The sequence below is a fragment of the Squalius cephalus genome, assembly GCF_949319135.1.
Source record: "Squalius cephalus genome assembly, chromosome: 13".
Lineage (NCBI taxonomy): Eukaryota > Metazoa > Chordata > Actinopteri > Cypriniformes > Leuciscidae > Squalius > Squalius cephalus.
This window is the reverse complement of record NC_137134.1, coordinates 26,440,815-26,459,765: the sequence shown is the minus strand read 5'-3', so window position 1 is coordinate 26,459,765 and position 18,951 is coordinate 26,440,815. Positions and strand designations below refer to the sequence as shown.

The window sequence follows — 18,951 nt, the reverse complement described above, 5'->3', positions numbered from 1 at the left end:
TTAGGGCTGGGTGATTTCTATGGCAGTAAAATAATGTCAAATGTTTTTGAAATAAAAAGCCTGTTGAATTGCACTACTTGAAAAAAAATAGGCATTGCATTAACCATGCTTGCATTTTAATGCATTGTATTTTTAGGGCTTGCATTTTTATGGGCTGAAATTCAACATGGTTGAATATTTAAGCTGTGAATATTTCAATTAAAAACATTTCAAACACCTTTTCATTATTAAAAATTCAATAATCCATATTCACCTTTCATATTTCACTTCCAAAATATTCAAACTGTTTAAAAATACAACCAATAATATTCAACATGCAATTTTCGGGCCATTTTATTTCGCTTGGCAAAATTCGCTTCCACAAATTCAGTGGTTCAAATTCGACAGTAAATTCAACATTGACGTCCAGGAACTGCAGGAAAAGCAATAGATTACCGAGCATACTCTCCATCTGCTGTTAGTCAACCTCACCATCAGATGGTGCAAAAGCGCTTGTTGTTGACGAAGACATTCATTCATAAAATGGAAATGATTATCTGTGTCAGTATGTGCGGAAAATATGATAAACACACAAAAGCTGTGTGTTTATGTTTCCTTCAATAACTTCATTGTTTCTTTCCCTGTGTATTCTACATGTCATCAGCTTTCTCTACCATGAACAGGATTATAATCGGTTTCCCTCAATACCTCATACTCAAGGATTCCCCTTCAGTTGGGACAAAACGCTTAACGTAGCTTAATGTACTAATACAGTGATATGAAAGATCAATCTTGCACCTTATTGGGGAAGTAGGCTGTAGGTTACTATATAGGCTACAGGCAAGCATGGACTCAGAATATGAACTTGACGCGCAAAGTTTCATGCTGAGCGTTTCGTGATATACTGTGGCGATATACATAAGCCTACTGGTGATATACATATACTGATATACTATGTATAGTATGCCTACGTGTATTGCATTAGCTTAAACTGTCATAGCACTTGCATATTGTTGTCCTATTGTTAATTTAACTGTAAATCACTTTGGATAAAAGCGTCTGCTAAATGACTAAATGTAAAATTGGCTTGACATTGGACATTCGCACATTTAGGGACCGTCTCTAAAGTTGCATACAACATTGGCATGCACGTTTCTAACTTCAATAGCAAACTTAAATTTATTTGAATAAATATCACAAATCCAAAGGGTGCGCATTATGCCTGACACTGCATGCACACTTTACAGTTGGTTTTATGACTGTAAGTCGTTCTATTCAAATGCTATCGCCTATCGCCTATCGGAGTTAGAAACGTGTATACCAAAGTCGTATACACTTTAGAGACGGTCCCTAAATGTGCGAATGTCCAACATCAAGTCATCTTTATGCCAGTCTATCACTGGGAAACGCTCAGCATTAAGCTTTGCGCGTTATTCTGAGTCCATCTGCTTGCCTGCGAGTTTGGTCTTTTACATCACTGTAGTCCATTAATCTACGTTAAGCGTTGTATATGTCCAGAAGTATTGAGGGAAACCCCAATAGCCTGCATGCAGCACATCGCCACAATATAAAGTTAAGGCAACTAAACAACCAAGAGAAATATGTCAACCTCAAAAATTTAACATTGGATCTGTACATCCGCATCGGGGAATAACATTATAATCTCGTTCACGGTAGAGAAAGATGCATACGGAGCCCCTGAGGGGACCTGTGGAAAAAAAAATAAAAAATAGGACTTTCGCGTGCGCACGAGAAACTTTCGCGTGCGCACGGGAAACTATCGCGTGCGCACGAGAAACTTTCGCGTGCGCACGAGAAACTTTCGCGTGGGCACGAGAAACTTTCGGTTTGCGTTATAGCGTCATTAATACAAATGTGGAAATATGGATGATGTATATATCATTTATGTTGTTGTTTGACGTTTTGAAGTGTATATTTTAGCAAAAATCTCAAGCAAGGTGCTATTAAAGACAAGACTTAGAGGCATGTTTTAGTCACAATTCAAATAATTGTATTAACTTTGAATATAGGCCTACTTTTAATAAACTTTGTATTTGTATGTGTATTGATAAAAAATAAACAACAGGCTAATAATCTTCTGCTATTGAGATGAAGGAAACATTTTTTTAAAGAAGTAAAGTTCACAAGATTGCTATTTATCTTGATCAAACTGTTCCGTCATCAGCTCTTCCTCAGTTCCGCACTGCAGAATAAAATAGTCATCCTCTGTTGTACGGATTCTTAACGCATTTATTGCAACTACATTTCATATTTTTCTCATCAAACAACCAGATTAACGAATGGTTCGACACAACCCGTACCGAAGAGCTAGACAGGTCTTTCTTCTGTATAGACATGTATATAGGGTAAATGACGACTGTTGGTCTACCATGGTCGCCCTCGTCCAGTAAGTTTTAAATAATAATAATAATAATAATAAATTAAGATATAAATCAATATAATTCGTTGTAAATTAAATATTTTAAACAATAGCTACAGAAAGGTAATAATTGACTGTACAGTCCTAACGTTCATGCATGAACTATTCAGACTTACTGTCTAACAACCAGAGAACAGAGAACATCAGAGATATTAAAATGCATACTCTTCTGAGTTTTATGATGTAGGCCTTTTTTATTAAAATGTATTAGCCTAGAATTTATAAGGATGCGCGCTTGTGCGTGGCGCGCTCAGTCATGTTGAGAGGGAAACACTCATTATATTATTAGGCTAGTCTATTCAGAAATAGTGTAAAAGACCTGTAAATAAAATCTTTCGCATCTTATAAAAATAGCATCTTTCGTTCGGTCCAAAGTTTAATACTGAACAGGAATTAATAATCATTTAATAATGAACCGGCTGTGATGTCAAGTTAATGCCAGAAGTGAACCGATGTTGTTAATATCGCGATTCGCCGGCGCCATCACTTGAATTTGTTCCTCAGCTGGGGAAATAACTTAATACTTTATCGTTTCATACTCTGTCATTCGAAACAGTAAAATGTATATTTTTATTTGTGTACATTCAAAATGAATACAAAATGTCATGCCTTTGAAAAAGAAAGAAAACAACATGATGCGGATGTGTAGAACTTTATCCAAGAGCTGTTGTAAAGCCTGTAGCCTATAAACAATCTGTTACAATAATTTTCTATTATATACAAAATGAATGAATTTATATATATATATATATATATATATATATATATATATATATATATATAAAAATGAAGGCGACTTCTCTTGACCTGACTAGAAATCGAACAATTCAAGCTGTTTATTAAATTTTCTACCTCAGAACGAAAAACGTTTTAGAAATATTGTTTATAAAACGAAAAAGGAACTCTTTTCTAATTTTCTACTTTAAATATTAAATAAAAAAAAAACTATACTGAACGAAAGACACTCTGATTCAATTACACAAATTGCAGTTTGAATAAAAAAATCAAACATGTATCTAAAATTTATATTTTATATAAATTTTAAAACATTGTCTTTTTCAGACTTTCTTCTGTGAACACAAAAATGTTTTGCACAATGTTCATTGAACAGTCATCAGCTTTCTTTGTCATCATTCTTTTTTCGATTTCTAGTCAGGTCAAGTCAAGTCGCCCTCATTTATATAGCGCTTTTAACAATATGGTTGCAGCTTTTGGATATAGAAAATTTCTTAATTTCCCCAAGTGAGGAACAAATCCAAGTGATGGCGCCGGCGAATCGCGCTATTAACAACATCGGTTCACTTCTGGCATTAACTTGACATCACAGCCGGTTCATTATTAAATGATTGTTAATTCCTGTTCAGTATTAAACTTTGGACCGAACGAAAGATGCGCGAACCCAACTTTGCAGTATAGTTTCAGTTTCGATTCAAATAAATTCGTTTAGGCTTGGCGTTTAAAATAGGCTAAAAGTTGTTTGTAATAAAGGGCACAATGGGCTATTTTTATAGACTACTATGCATTTATTATTATTATTATAATTATTATTATTATTATTATTATTATTATTATTATTATTATTATTATAAGTGGTTACTTATTTTTCATTTCTTGTTGTTTTCTGATTCCATTCATTTAAGGATTTGGCTATGGGGAAGTAAAATATGCATAGCCTATATGTCATTAATAGTGTTTATAATGTTAATGTTGTATTTTATTTACAGGTCTTTTACACTATTTCTGAATAGACTAGCCTAATAATATAATGCGTGTTTCCCTCTCAACATGACTGAGCGCGCCACGCACAAGCGCGCATCCTTAATTCTAGGCTAATACATTTTAATAAAAAAGGCCTACATCATAAAACTCAGAAGAGTATGTATTTTAATATCTCTGATGTTCTCTGTTCTCTGGTTGTTAGACAGTAAGTCTGAATGACAGTTCATGCATGAACGTTAGGACTATACAGTCAATTATTACCTTTTTGTAGCTATTGTTTAAAATATTTAATTTACAACGAATTATATTGATTTATATCTTAATTTATTATTATTATTATTATTATTATTATTATTATTTAAAACTTACTGGACGAGGGCGACCATGGTAGACCAACAGTCGTCATTTACCCTATATACAGTATGTCTAGAAGAAAGACCTGTCTAGCTCTTCGGTACGGGTTTGTGTCGAACCATTCGTTAATCTGGTTGTTTGATGAGAAAAATATGAAATGTGGTTGCAATAAATGCGTTAAGAATCCGTACAACTGCAGCAGAGGATGACTATTTTATTCTGCAGTGCGGAACTGAGGAAGAGCTGATGACGGAACAGTTTGATCAAGATAAATAGCAATCTTGTGAACTTTACTTCTTTAAAAAAATGTTTCCTTCATCTCAATAGCAGAAGATTATTAGCCTGTTGTTTATTTTTTTATCAATACACATACAAATACAAAGTTTATTAAAAGTAGGCCTATATTCAAAGTTAATACAATTATTTGAATTGTGACTAAAACATGCCTCTAAGTCTTGTCTTTAATAGCACCTTGCTTGAGATTTTTGCTAAAATATACACTTCAAAACGTCAAACAACAACATAAATGATATATACATCATCCATATTTCCACATTTGTATTAATGACGCTATAACGCAAACCGAAAGTTTCTCGTGCGCACGCGAAAGTTTCTCGTGCCCACGCGAAAGTTTCTCGTGCGCACGCGATAGTTTCTCGTGCCCACGCGAAAGTTTCTCGTGCGCACGCGATAGTTTCTCGTGCGCACGCGAAAGTTTCTCGTGCGCACGCGATAGTTTCCCGTGCGCACGCGATAGTTTCCCGTGCGCACGCGAAAGTTTCTCGTGCGCACGCGAAAGTCCTATTTTTTTTTTTTTTTTTTTCACAGGTCCCCTCAGGGGCTCCGTAGATGCATGTAGGCTACACAGGAAAAGTAACCGTGAAGGCACTGAATTTAACATAAAACAGCCGTCATAATTAGAGGTCGACCGATAGTGGATTTTACCGATAACGATAGCTAGGTTGGGCCATACTTGCCGATAACCGATTAATCAACCGATAGTTTTTAAAATTGATACTGGATAAAAACAAACATAACACTCCAAGTAAAACAGTGCTGAACTTTATTATAAAAATAATAAAACTGTATTGAACCATGAAAACATGCTAAATGAAATAAATATATAATATGAATAAATATTGAAGTCAATAAAAGACATCCATTCAAACTGAAACAAAAAGTAATACTCTAAATAACAAATAAAACCAGTTACATTCAAAATGTAACTGTTTAACTGTTCTTTTTCAAGCCAACTTGAATAAAAAGTAACAAAATTTGATCGGTATATTATTTGAGCAATACAATTGCACCTTGATCATTCATGTTTGATAGTGCATTAACTATGGTTAACAAATAAAAACCTTAATTTAAAAATGTATTAGTACATGTTAATTAACAAATAATGAACAATCCTTATACAGCAGTTATTAACCTTAGTTAATGTTACATATGTCATTTTATTGTGTTATCATTTCATATAAATCCAAACAGTCATGCTTAAATATCTACAATGCCAGAGCATTAAAATGACATAAATATTAAATGTATAGTCTCACACTTTTGCTTCTAATTTATAAACACTTGATTATCTAATCAAAATAACAAAATATGTATTCAAGTGATGATGAAAAAATAACCGAAATCGAATGCTTTTCTGATTTGTTTATATGTTTCTGTCGGCTGTATGAACATATCAGTTTGCTATCTTACGTCTCTTAAAATATGCAACTTCTCTGCATATTCAATGCATAAAAGTGACCAGCTGGATATAAACTAATGCAAATAGAGGTAACAATTGTGACATTAAACATTCGGGTCGGACTTACGTTTATTTTTGTCAGTGTTTTAACCGCTTGAGGTACTACTAATGTTAGCATCCTCTCAGCCTTGAAGGCAAACAAACATACTGTTGTGCTGTTCTTTCTCTACTAATGCAGCATTTAGTCAACAAATTAAACACTTTATAATGATATGACAAAATGTACTGTACATACCTTTTAGCTGTCAGTGCTTTAAACGCGTTTCTAATGTCAGCGCTCTCTGCGCAGCTTGTGCTCTCAGTGCAGCACGCAACATCACGTGTCGAAAATAAACAACACGAGGCATCAGCGATAGTTTTTATTACACCTCTAGAGGCCGCTCTTGTACTGCATGATGCCAGCAGACCCTTCTCAGCTCTCTCTTACTGTGTAATGAATGACAGCGCGCGCTTCTCAGCCGCTCCAGCAACGGACAAAACCAGGAAAAACTATCGGTATGTATTTTTGCCGATAACGATAGTTCCACCAATCAACTATCGGTGCCGATTAATCGGCAAAACCGATGAATCGGTCGACCTCTAGTCATAATAATCACAAATACACTTACATTGCTGTAAATGAGTTTTATGAATGAATGACTTGCTCTAACTGTTGCTGGTCTTCGTCAACAACACGCGCGTTTGCACCACCTGCTGGTGAGGTTGACTAACAGCAGATGGAGAGTATGCTCGGTAATCTATTGCTTTTCCTGCAGTTCCTGGACGTCAATGTTGAATTTACTGTCGAATTTGAACCACTGAATTTGTGGAAGCGAATTTTGCAAAGCGAAATAAAATGAACCGAAAATTGCCTGTTGAATATTATAGGTTGTATTTTTAAACAGTTTGAATATTTTAGAAGTGAAATATGAAAGGTGAATATGGATTATTGAATTGTTAATAATGAAAAGGTGTTTGAAATGTTTTTAATTGAAATATTCACAGCTTAAATATTCAACCATGTTGAATTTCAGCCCATAAAAATGCAAGCCCTAAAAATACAATGCATTAAAATGCAAGCATGGTTAATGCAATGCCTATTTTTTTTTCAAGTAGTGCAATTCAACAGGCTTTTTATTTCAAAAATATTTGACATTATTTTACTTCCATAGATTTCAGTTATTGAGCAAGTACATAACATTGTGTTGAAAACTGTCTCATTACTTTACCCTGATTTTGCAATAATAAGTTTATAATAATGATTTATAATTAGAGCTGTTGGATTTGATCTTGTGGTAAATGTTGTAAACCCGTCTATATTGGTCCAATCTGCCGGTTCGCCAATACACGGAAGGTTTTCACGTGTTCTGTCCTCACTCAGGCAAAGTATTGGTTGGTTAAATTTGTAATACATTGATCATATGTATTTACTCGTTAATTCATCTGACTCCATAAATGAAAGGTTTTAATAATATCTGTGCCTCACTGAAAGTGAGCGAATGTTTGACTATTCCTTTTAACCATTAAATGAACAATGTCAAAATCAGAATAATCATGTAATAATTTATTATGTCAGGTAAATGTATCATGCCAATTTCATAATCAATTCAAAGATAATCGATACAAAACATCAAATTCTCCGGAATAAGGAAAAGATGCAAACCCAACATTAAGAAATAGACATAAGGATGAGAGATCTCAATCTCTCAGCCTCACGGGCAAATCTGAGTTACAGAAAAGGCCTCGATCTCCCTGTTGCAATTTCTTTAATAGACAAACCTTTCACAAGGACACATGTACTAACAATAGAAATTTGCATGCAGTGGTCGCATCTTCATGGGGGTGTGACCATTTGCTTGAGAGACCACCTTCCCTTGTAAGTCAGTTATCCATAAACTCTTAAAAACGTTATTACCTTTTATTTTATCTATCTGGATATGAGATATCTGTACCAGTCGCACTGTGACATTTTAAATGATACCAAACATGAAAATACTGTGATAATCATTCACATTAAACTATACATTTTCTTGGGTGATTTCAGATGATCATCTGAGCATGAGAGAGAGGGGAGAGGGAAAAAGATGTAGATTAGATGACTCGGAGGTGAGACTTTCGTCTCGATGGTGCATGAGAGCCAGTTCAAATGCTAATCTCCAGAGAGGTCCTTTTGTCCTCTCAGGGCCTGGTCACCCCCAAAACAGACTGTCTGGAATTTCCTAATTGATCAATTCTTACAATGTCAGTTTGACAGCTTTCCAGTTCCAGTATATTGTGCAACACTAATGTGACCTTCAACAGGGGTAGTAGCATGCACAGATAAATGTAAAATTGGAAGTTTTGTAAAAAAAAAAACAGTTGTGAAAACAGTTTTTCTTTTGATATTTGAGCAAATGGGAACGTACAAATATATTTAATGTAGCCTCTCATTCACTGCTATAGAAATTACCCAACTATGACGACTTCCGCTTCTGAGAAACCTGGATATGTGAAAAGGGTCTATATTGACATTTTTTTTTATACATTTTTTTTTTTTTTCAAACAAACAATATTTATAAAACAAACTTTTCAAGGAAAATTCTTGATGGCTCCTTAAAATCCCTTTCAGTCATCTCTTGTACAACACTATGCTTCACCCAATCATGGTCCCTTTAATCTGAATTTATTCTGATGTTACAGGGAGCTTGGTACACACCTGGACGAAAACACAGGCCTGCTACAGGTTTCCTGGAAGAGCGTCAGCAGAATGTTAGGAAACGGATGAGAAAGTTAAAACAACCTGGTCACCTAGAACCACAGCAGGACCATATAATCTCTACACCAGGTAATGGATCATAATTTTCAATCAATTTAAGGTAACGACCTCTTGAAATGTGAAAGTCATCATTCTAGGTCTCTGAAAGGATTAGTCAAACAGGTGTTATTAAAATTCATCATACAGTTGTTATAAAGGGAACTTTTTTATACCAGGCTGTTAACAGCTTTATTTCTGCTGTAAGTGGCCATTTGGCACTTAAAGGGATAGTTCACTTTGATATTAAATTTTGGTATGTTTTAGCTTACCTCAAGGGCATCCAAGATGTAGGTGTCTTTTTTTCCGCAGTAGTTTCAATGTTGATATTTTTGATCCAAGTGATCTGAGGGCGCGTGCGCTTCCTGGTATGCGACGTGTGCGCAGACTGGTGCATAGATATATACAATAGATGCCGCCTTGGCTACGGCAGTTCATTGGAACGAGGCGACATCTAGTGTATATATCAATGCACCAGTCTGCGTTAGGGGTGCAACGGATCAAAAACCTCACGGATCGGATCATTTTTCGAATCAGCAAAAAAAAAAAAAAAAAAAAGACAAGACAAATAAACATAAGTTTTGTCTTTTTGTTTATTAACACTTTTAAACTATTAAAGAATACAAGTATTAAATTAAAATATATAAAATCAACTTAAAGTGCACAAGGCTTAATATCTTCTTTTTAACATAATTAATGAAAAACAACTTAAAGTACAACATAAAAGGCATATCTCCTTCCTTTAAACATGGACCAATGACCATTAATAAAAAACTTTTTCGCTGAAGTGGGTGCGCGACGGGATGTTGTATCGTGGCTCAAGCACTTTCAGCATGTGTTTTAAACAACCGAATATGGCCTCATGTCTGCACCTTTTATTGCATCACAATAAGTGTATTGTGATTGTCAAACCATTTTAGTAGGTTTAGGTTTAGTGACAAACATTACAATGTTTACATGGTACAATTTCTGGTAAGCTACACTTTTTTTATTATTTCAATTCAATTATTGTGATTTGATTTAATATTGACTCATTTGGATAAATATTAGGTAGGCTACACAAGACAGGCATTTTTCTCAAGAAAAAAAAAAACATCTCACCTAATGCTGTAAACATACAGAGAGCCCTATCAGCTGGCAGTATTATTTAATTTAAAAAATAACTCAAATTAAATAATGCGTTTTTTTATTATAACAACAACTTTATTTAATGATATAAGTAAAAATATAATAAATATGTAATATAGTACACATATTTAGCAAAATACTCTCTATAGCTCTTTTTTTCTAGCCAACTAACGTGCTATAGCCTATATATTATGGTCATTAAATGGCTTTCCTGAGGTATATGTTATGTGACATGATTGTTCTCCAGCTACTTTATTGACCCCTTTGTTTGATTGATTGGTCGATATTATGGATGAGGAATATACATTTCGGTAAGTTGTACTGTATTTTTCAACATTGTTCATTCGTGTGTATTTACTATTAGCTAGAGATGATCGGTTCACGTGCCGCCAGGGATCTGTCGCGTCACATTTACAAGCGCCAAAATGGTATTTATTGTTTGAATTTCGTTATAAAGGTGACCAAATCTGAGAGCTGAGAATTTTTTATATCATAAGTAACCTGCTCTGTCTAGTCTGTCGGTGTCCTCTTTGCCCCGCGTTTTTGTGCGTGAGAAAATGGATGTGTGGCGTGAGAGTTGGCAGCCCTGCAGGGGATTTAAAAGACGTGGGGCGTTCAAGCTCCTCCGTTCCTCCGCTTGCCATGACCACGCTGTGTGTGGACTGAACATGCGCACAATTTTTTTTTTTTTCATAAATCAATCCCCGGATCACGTGTGTGCCGAACCGAAGATATTGATCCGAACGGATCACGGATCAATGATGATCCGTTGCACCACTAGTCTGCATACACGTCACATACCAGGAAGCGCGCGCCCTCAGATCACTTGGACGTGGTTGTGTACAAAAGGTAAAAACTGTATAAATACTGTTCGTTTTCTCACACAAACCGCTCGTTTCGTGTCTTAGGCCATCAATGTGTACTTACGATGGGGAATTGTTTAATTTGGACGATGGGGAATTGTTTTAATTTGGACTCTGTGCATGCTCTTTGATACAGTGACCACAGACCTGCATTATATGACTGAGAGACAAGAACGGTTTGACCTAAAAATATCAAAATTGAAACTACTGCGGAAAAAGACACCTACATCTTGGATGCCCTTGAGGTAAGCTAAAACATACCAAAATTTTATTTCAAAGTGAACTATCCCTTTAAGCCCAAAGTATAGTTCTCCTGAACATGACAGTCCGCTCACAGTTCACACAGGTGCCAGATTTTTCTGCTCACACAGACAAACGTGCATGCACAAGGTTGACTGTAAGGGAGATTATATTATGTTCTGGTGGAGAATGAGCAGTCACAAGACGTCCGGTCAGAGACGTATATCTCTTTAATGGTAATTTGCAGCCACATGCAAACAGTAGTGGTTCTAATGGTATATGAACGCACTCTGTAGAATCGATCTAACAAGCAGCATAACTCCATCAAACTTCTTCTGTGTATGTGCGATATAGACCACGCCCCAATAGCTAGACTGTTCCGTTAATGCACGTCTTCTATATCTTAACTTAATATGTATTTAACCACAAGGGGGCATTAGTGTCTCTTTTATAACTATAATACAGATTGGAGAGCCTTTTTAACAGCCGCCCCCACATTTCCTCTGTAAATGTGTATCCTGGAAAAGGCGATCTCTGTTTGGGCATAGTTCTAAGGAGCATCAGTCTGGCAGATTAGGGAGACTGATCAGACGGGAAGTTGGGCGAAGGTAGGTTTTGTTCTTTACTTCAACCTCAGCCACCCTGACTCTACCATCTTCTCCAGGGAGAACTTTCGTAACTTTCCCAACTGGCCACAGAGACCGAGGGAGCTGTTGGTCAACAATCATGACAATAGTTCCAGGTGTTAAGTTTCCTGAATCTCTTTGCCATTTTTGGCGTGACTGAAGTCCTGGCAGGTAATTGCGGATAAAATGTTTCCAGAAATGATCCGCCATAATCTGACTATGCCTCCAGCGTCTTCTACTCAACATCTCTGATTGTGGATACACCACTTGAGGTATGGATGGGTCCAGCCGCCCCATAAGCAACATATTAGGAGTGACTGGGTCTAAGTCCGCTACATCAGAAGACGTATAACCGAGGGGTTTAGAGTTGAGAATGCCCTCAATCTCAACAAGTACAGTTCGTAGAACTTCCTCGGTTACAATCTGATCCCCTATAGTAGCACAAAGGGCAGTTTTAAGGGATCGGATTTCCCTTTCCCAACAGCCTCCAAATTTTACCAAAGGTTTACCTGACTTAAGATGGCTAACTTCCACAGGGAAACTTTGGCTCTGAGCCAGGCGGAGGAGAGCTAGTTCGGCTTCTTGATATTCATCTGCCGTCAGAACATCATTATCTGAGGCCGCCCCATGCAATACCTGTGCAGTAGCTTGGAGCAATTCATCATAGGACTGGAATTGACCACTATCAGGCAACGCTGGATGTTTGTCTGGAACAGTAAACCCACAAAAAGTATCTCGTTTCACCTCCTCATCCTCACTCTGTAGGTGGAGAAGTGGACTCTTAGGCCACTGATCTGTGTGCAGAAGGAGAAATGGTGGACCCTGGTTCCACCGGCTTGGATTGGACAACTCAGCCAGAGTTTTGCCACGTGTGATGTCGTCGGCTGGATTCGTTTTGGTATCTACATAATGCCAAGCCCCTGGGTCGGTCAATTCCTGTATCTCCGCTACTCTTGTTCCAACAAAAACCTTAAATCTACATGAGTCAGCTTGGATCCAGGTTAGCACAGTAGTTGAATCAGACCAGAGCGTGACATTCTGGATTGGAATGCTAAGCTCTGACATCAGAAGCTTAGCCAGCTGAGCTCCAGTTAAGGCACCACACAGCTCCAAACGAGGGATTGACTGAAGCTTTTTGGGGGAAACTCTTGAACGGGCAGTCAGGAAAGCTACTTCTATGTCTCCTTGGGGACTCTGTGTCCGTAGATAGGCTACGGAGCCATAGGCTTGCTCTGAGGCATCACAAAAGATATGGATCTCTCTCAGACATTGGGTCTTGTCTAACTCTGCAGTGACATAACACCTGGGGAGTGAGATGAGTTGGAGGTCTGGCAACTCCAATTCCCATGCCTGCCAGGCGTGGAGTAACTCACTTGGTAGTTGGGGATCATCCCATTCCCTCTTCTTGTCCCACAGGCGCTGAACTAATATTTTAGCTCGTGTAGTGTAAGGGACAATGTAACCCAATGGGTCGTATTGGCTGGCCAAGACCTTGTAAATGTTGCGCATTGTGGGTACTGAGTAGTCAATGGGACGGTACTTGTATGACAGTGTGTCCGATATACAGTGCCAGTGTAGACCAAGCATGGATTCTTGAGCAGCTGGTTGACCATGTGTCAGCCACAATTCAATGCTGGTAGACCTAGCATGAGATGGGACATGGCTCAGGACATTAGGGAAGTTACTGGCCCACTGTCTTAAATCAAACCCACCTGTTGCTAAGAGGTTTCGCAACTTTGTCACCATTGACTCTGCTTCCTCCTTGGAACTGAAACTTTGGAGGAAGTTGTCCACATAGAAGGATTTCTCAATGCTTTCACGGACATCTTCTCCTGGTTGACTATGATCCATGATGTGTTTCTGTAATGCAAATGTTGCACAACATGGACTACATGTCGTCCCAAAGGGAAGGACTTGCCACTCATAGACTTGGGGAAGCTCTTCTCTCTTAAGATCTCTCCACAGGAAGCGTACCAGAGGGCGATCCTCTGGCAACAGACGCACCTGATGAAACATTCCCCTGATGTCACTGCTTAAAGCCACGGTGTGCTCACGGAACCTTAGCAGAACGGACATCAGGGTAGGGCCTAATGTAGGACCTGGAAGTAGCAGTTGGTTCAGGTTCTTCCCTCTGTGCTGAAAGGAACAGTTGAAAACGACTCTGTTCTTTCCATTGTGCTGAGTCATATGGTGGGGGATATACCATGCTTCAGTTGTCTGTTCCACCTGTTCTGAAGATATCACTGAAGCATATCCTTCCTCCTCCAACCTTTTCATCTCGGCCCTGTAAGATGCTGCTTGAGTTGGATCTTTGGCTAACCTTCTTTCTATTCCTCTGAGACAAGGCAGGGTACTCTCCTTTGGGGCTTGCAGTATGGGCATGTTCTTCACCCGAAGCAATGGAGTGGCGTATCGAGCAACTCCATCAACCATAACTCTAGTCGTCTTTGACTCGAGTAAAGCAATGGCCTCTTGATCTTGCTTGGATCGAGTAATGAGTTTCTCGCTGCGATACGGAAGCACATCTAATTGCCATTATCTCTCCACTTGATTATACAGGTCGGTAGGGAAAGAGGAAGTAGAAGTGAAGAGACACTGTTGTTCTGAGAGGCAATGCTTAATTTCTTGAGTGGGACCCTGCAGTGTCCAACCCAGACGGGTCCTGATGGCAGCAGGTCCGTTTGGAGGGCCTAGACGAACTGGTTCAACTGGTGTAATGAGGTGTGGATAGTCAGAACCTATGAGGAGGAGTGGCTGTACGGAATCAATCTGTTGCAGCGGTAATCCCTGTAGATGCCGATACTTGCTCTGTAACTCACTGACTGGATGTGTATGTTCAGCCAATCCGAGTGGTTCAGCGGTAAACGCCTTGTGTATCTTGAAGGAAATCTCAGGTTGGAAGGCAGGTGATACTGTAAAAGCAACAGCAGCCCCTCGTAGATTGTGGCGGTCTTGACGTACTGTACGTAACACCAGTTCTTCAGGCTGACCTGTCAACTTAAGTTTTTGAACTGCAGAGTGAAGGAGTATTGTACGTTCGGACCCATCATCTAGTATGGCGTAAGTTTCCAAGCAATGATTGCCATTCCTTAAGAGCACCTTACAAAGCTTTAACAAAACTTGACGACTGCCAGCGGGTCGATCTAAGTACAAGGTCTCTGTGGTGGTGTTCACTAGGCAGCTCTCAGATGATCCAGGATCAGGAGAGTCATTGGTCTTTGTGGTAGGACGATTATTAACCTCATGGAGAACAAACAAGTGTCTGCCGTTACAGATCTTGCAAAGAGTTCTGAGATTACATTTTGCCGCTTGGTGCCCTCTCCCACAACGCCAACATCGATTGTTTGTTTGGATCCATTTCACTTTCTTATCTCTGCTTAACTGACTGAAACTAGAACAGCCATTCAAGTAGTGATCATGTCCATCACAATATGGACAGAAGATGTTTCTCTCCCTGGACTTAAACTCAGTATCCTTCACTGGCATGGCTCTTGAGACAGTGCATTTCTCTGTACCAAGGAATATACTTGTTGGGTTTGTTTGACGTTTCGAATCCTTACTTTGTCCTTTTCTGCTCATGGCTACTGGCTTATTCTGGCTTATGGAAAGAGAGAACCTGGAATTATCTTCTTGGACCTGCAGCTCGAACTCTAGCCAGGCTGAGAAATCCAGTAATGTAGGGATAGATACTCGGTGGGGATAGATAAACCTTCTGAAGCTTGTCTGCAGATCATGTGGAAGTTTACACAATAACCTTGTTACGTGGGATCCGCACTCCAATTCAACATAACCCTTCTTGCCCAGCTGTTGAAGCATACTGACTAATGAGCGAACTCTTAATGCAAACATCCTGAAAGCTTTCACATCTCCACTGATGATGTTCGGGGCATCCATAAGTTCTGCTATTCTCTGAAGGGCCAGCTGGTGGGGTTGTCCATACTGCTGATTAAGTGCTTCCATAGTATCTGAGAAGGGATACAATGAGTTGCTGTAGGAATCGGCTATAAGCAGAGCTTCTTCCAATTTTAAGTGGTCGACAAGTATCTGAAACTTGAATCTCTCAGTGGCATCAGCTGGTAGAATATTCTCCAATGCGATTCGTAACCGAGAAAACTCTCTTGGGTCTGGCTTCACAAAGTTTGGGATGGTGGGAGCTGGTCCACGGTAAGTGCTTTCTTGGCTGGGAGGGATACGTTGCTCTGTGAGACGATTGACACCTGTGATGTTATCTGTTCTGCTGTAGTGTGAGGGTCTCTGGGGGGAAGACTGTCGAGGTGAGATAGGACTGGAATAGGTCTGCTGTGAAGTCATCTCAAGCCTTTTAAGCCTCTGATCTAAGTCGGAAAGGAAGTCATGTCTGACCTGATCATCTGCACCATCACTCACTTTGTTAGACAGCTTTGATCGAGGTAAGGGTACAGGCCTAGCTTCTTTGGCTCTTTGTGGGGGATGAAGACGAGGCTGTGGTATTGGTGAGGACATACCCGTTAAATGATGACTGGGCTGGTTACTTGCTACTAGCTGTTTCATCTGTGCTTCAAGAGCCTCATTCCTTTTTTCCAACAGTCTCATCTGTTCATTTGCAAAATGCCACAGTTCATCATTCTCTTTTTTAAGCTGCTGAAACTCTGCTAAGACCACCGATGACAACTCAGAATGTGGAGAGGAGATTTTATGCTGCTGTTCATCTTCCCTGATAGAGCTCCATTCTATTAGCTGCCCATGCTGAGGACTTGGTCTGTGTTCATGGTAGGTAGCAGCTATGTTGAGTGAAGCTGCTCCTGGTGGATCAGAATCTTCACTCAGTTCAGGAGAAGAAGTGTCTGCTCTGTCCCGTGACTGTAGCCTTGGGTGGTATCTGGTGACCTCATAGTCAGATAGATAATTAGGTAGACGCACTGATCGCCTGGGTCTGACAATGGGCTCAGGAGATTCAGGTCTGGTGTCAGGATCACACTGATACATCTTACTTGTGACAGCTCCTCACTCCGGCTCGAAGGACCACTTGTAAGGGAGATTATATTATGTTCTGGTGGAGAATGAGCAGTCACAAGACGTCCGGTCAGAGACGTATATCTCTTTAATGGTAATTTGCAGCCACATGCAAATAGTAATGGTTCTAATGGTATATGAACGCACTCTGTAGAATCGATCTAACAAGCAGCATAACTCCATCAAACTTCTTCTGTGTATGTGCGATATAGACCACGCCCCAATAGCTAGACTGTTCCGTTAATGCACGTCTTCTATATCTTAACTTAATATGTATTTAACCACAAGGGGGCATTAGTGTCTCTTTTATAACTATAATACAGATTGGAGAGCCTTTTTAACATTGACCGTGACCGTGACACCCTATAGTGGTCATAAATTGCTTAATGCAGATTAAAAAAACCAGGCAGCATTAGCCAAGTTTCCATCCGGTTTTTAACGCTATTTTGTTATTGACAAAGTAAATATGCGAAAAAAAAGTTTGTGAAATTTGTTGTCTCCAGGCTGTTTCCATCCAGGTGGCCTTTTACCATTTAAATGGTGTGCGGAATGACGTCATCCCTAAAAAAAAAAAAATTATTAATTTGTGTCGCTATAAAATCCTTGGTTGAAAAGCTGGCTATAGTTACTACTTGCACATAACACAATAGTACTTTTATGCTTGCACTTTATCATTCTTATTTTACAGAACATGGAGTGCCTCTCGAAAAGGCTCAGGAGATGGTTGAGTGGTTGAAGGTCCACAAATATCCCATCTCTGAAGTCGAAAATTATATGAAGGAAACGGCTATTTACAGAGGCAAGTGGATCCGCAACAATGGGTCTAAAAGCATTCCGGAAGGTTTGAAGGAGTTCCCCAGGCTTGTAGACAATCCTGGCATGGTAAGATTTATTTTTTGATTTTTATTTATTTTTGGTTTTATTGAAGAAATTTGAAATGGTTAAGCTGCTAATGGGATGAGAAGTGGGTATTCAAGTGGTTTTTATCCTGGTTATTGAACTTTTAACATCTTTTTGAACTTTGATTGCTGATTTGTTGTCATGGCACAAATAGCCAGATTATAAATTGACCTTTATGATTATGGCCTGATGTGTTGTAGGTACTCATTTAACATTTGGCGAATTTGAATTTGGACTATACAAAAGGAGAAGAAGGGTACATTCATATCCAGTGCATTGATTAACACTAGAAGTGCCAGAATTCCATAACTACTAGAACTGCAGCAAGCGGTCATTTTGACCGTTACTGTAGATTTAAAACTCTATATCTTTAATGATAAATACCCAATTGAGAGATTAATGCATTTATTGTATTAGGATGTCTTTTAAAAACAAAACAACACCAAACTGTACATTTAAACAAGTTTAATTATACATTTATAAATAAATAATATCCGTAGATGTCCTGAACAAAATGACGGAGTAGCCTATGTTTTCACTGTTCGATCGTGCACACACACACACACACACACACACACACACGCACGCACGCACGCACGCGTCTGGTTCACTATCTTTGTGAGGACATTCCATAGGCGTAATGGTTTTTATACTGTACAAACTGTATATTCTATCCCCTTACACTGCAATTTTTACCATTTTGCGCGTGTGAAGAGGATGATTTTTTCCGTCGATATTGGAATGTGAGTAAAGTACAAAGCCTATAATAAAGAATAGTTTACCATCCAGATACATGTTGAAACATTTTGATTCTAATTAGAGAGTTACGTGAGCCTAACGCCGCTTACTTTCACTTTTGCTTAAGTATTTCAGTTTATCTTGTTTATAGTTATGTTTTTCATTCTTGTTCTGTTCTGAATATCATTACATTTAAATGATTTGTTGTTGAATATGTTTAGTGTATTTATTACCACAATTTATTGTTGTGTATATTGGTATAGCCTATAATAATACCGCGAAATTCAGTGCGGTCAATATGACCGTCTATGGCCGAAATAGGTTAATATGTTCAGGTTTTTTGCCTTATGTGTAATATGAAAAACATTTTAAATGAAAATACAGACACTTTTAGGAAAAGTCAGGTACCAGCAGGATTGTATTTATTTTTTCAACAAAGTTAT

General features: G+C 38.5%; 1 protein-coding gene across 4 annotated transcripts in view; it reads left to right on the top strand.

Moving 5' to 3' along the window:
- The window catches only part of LOC307169790 (uncharacterized protein), a 98,022-nt gene that overhangs the window by 29,071 nt on the left and 50,000 nt on the right, over positions 1-18,951 (top strand). For all 4 annotated transcript variants that reach the window (XM_079890611.1, XM_079890612.1, XM_079890613.1 and 1 more), the window contains exons 2-3: positions 8,910-9,054; positions 17,559-17,752. In XM_079890611.1, coding sequence (XP_079746737.1) covers positions 8,910-9,054; positions 17,559-17,752 — 339 coding nt within the window. The remainder of the gene's footprint in view (positions 1-8,909; positions 9,055-17,558; positions 17,753-18,951) is intronic.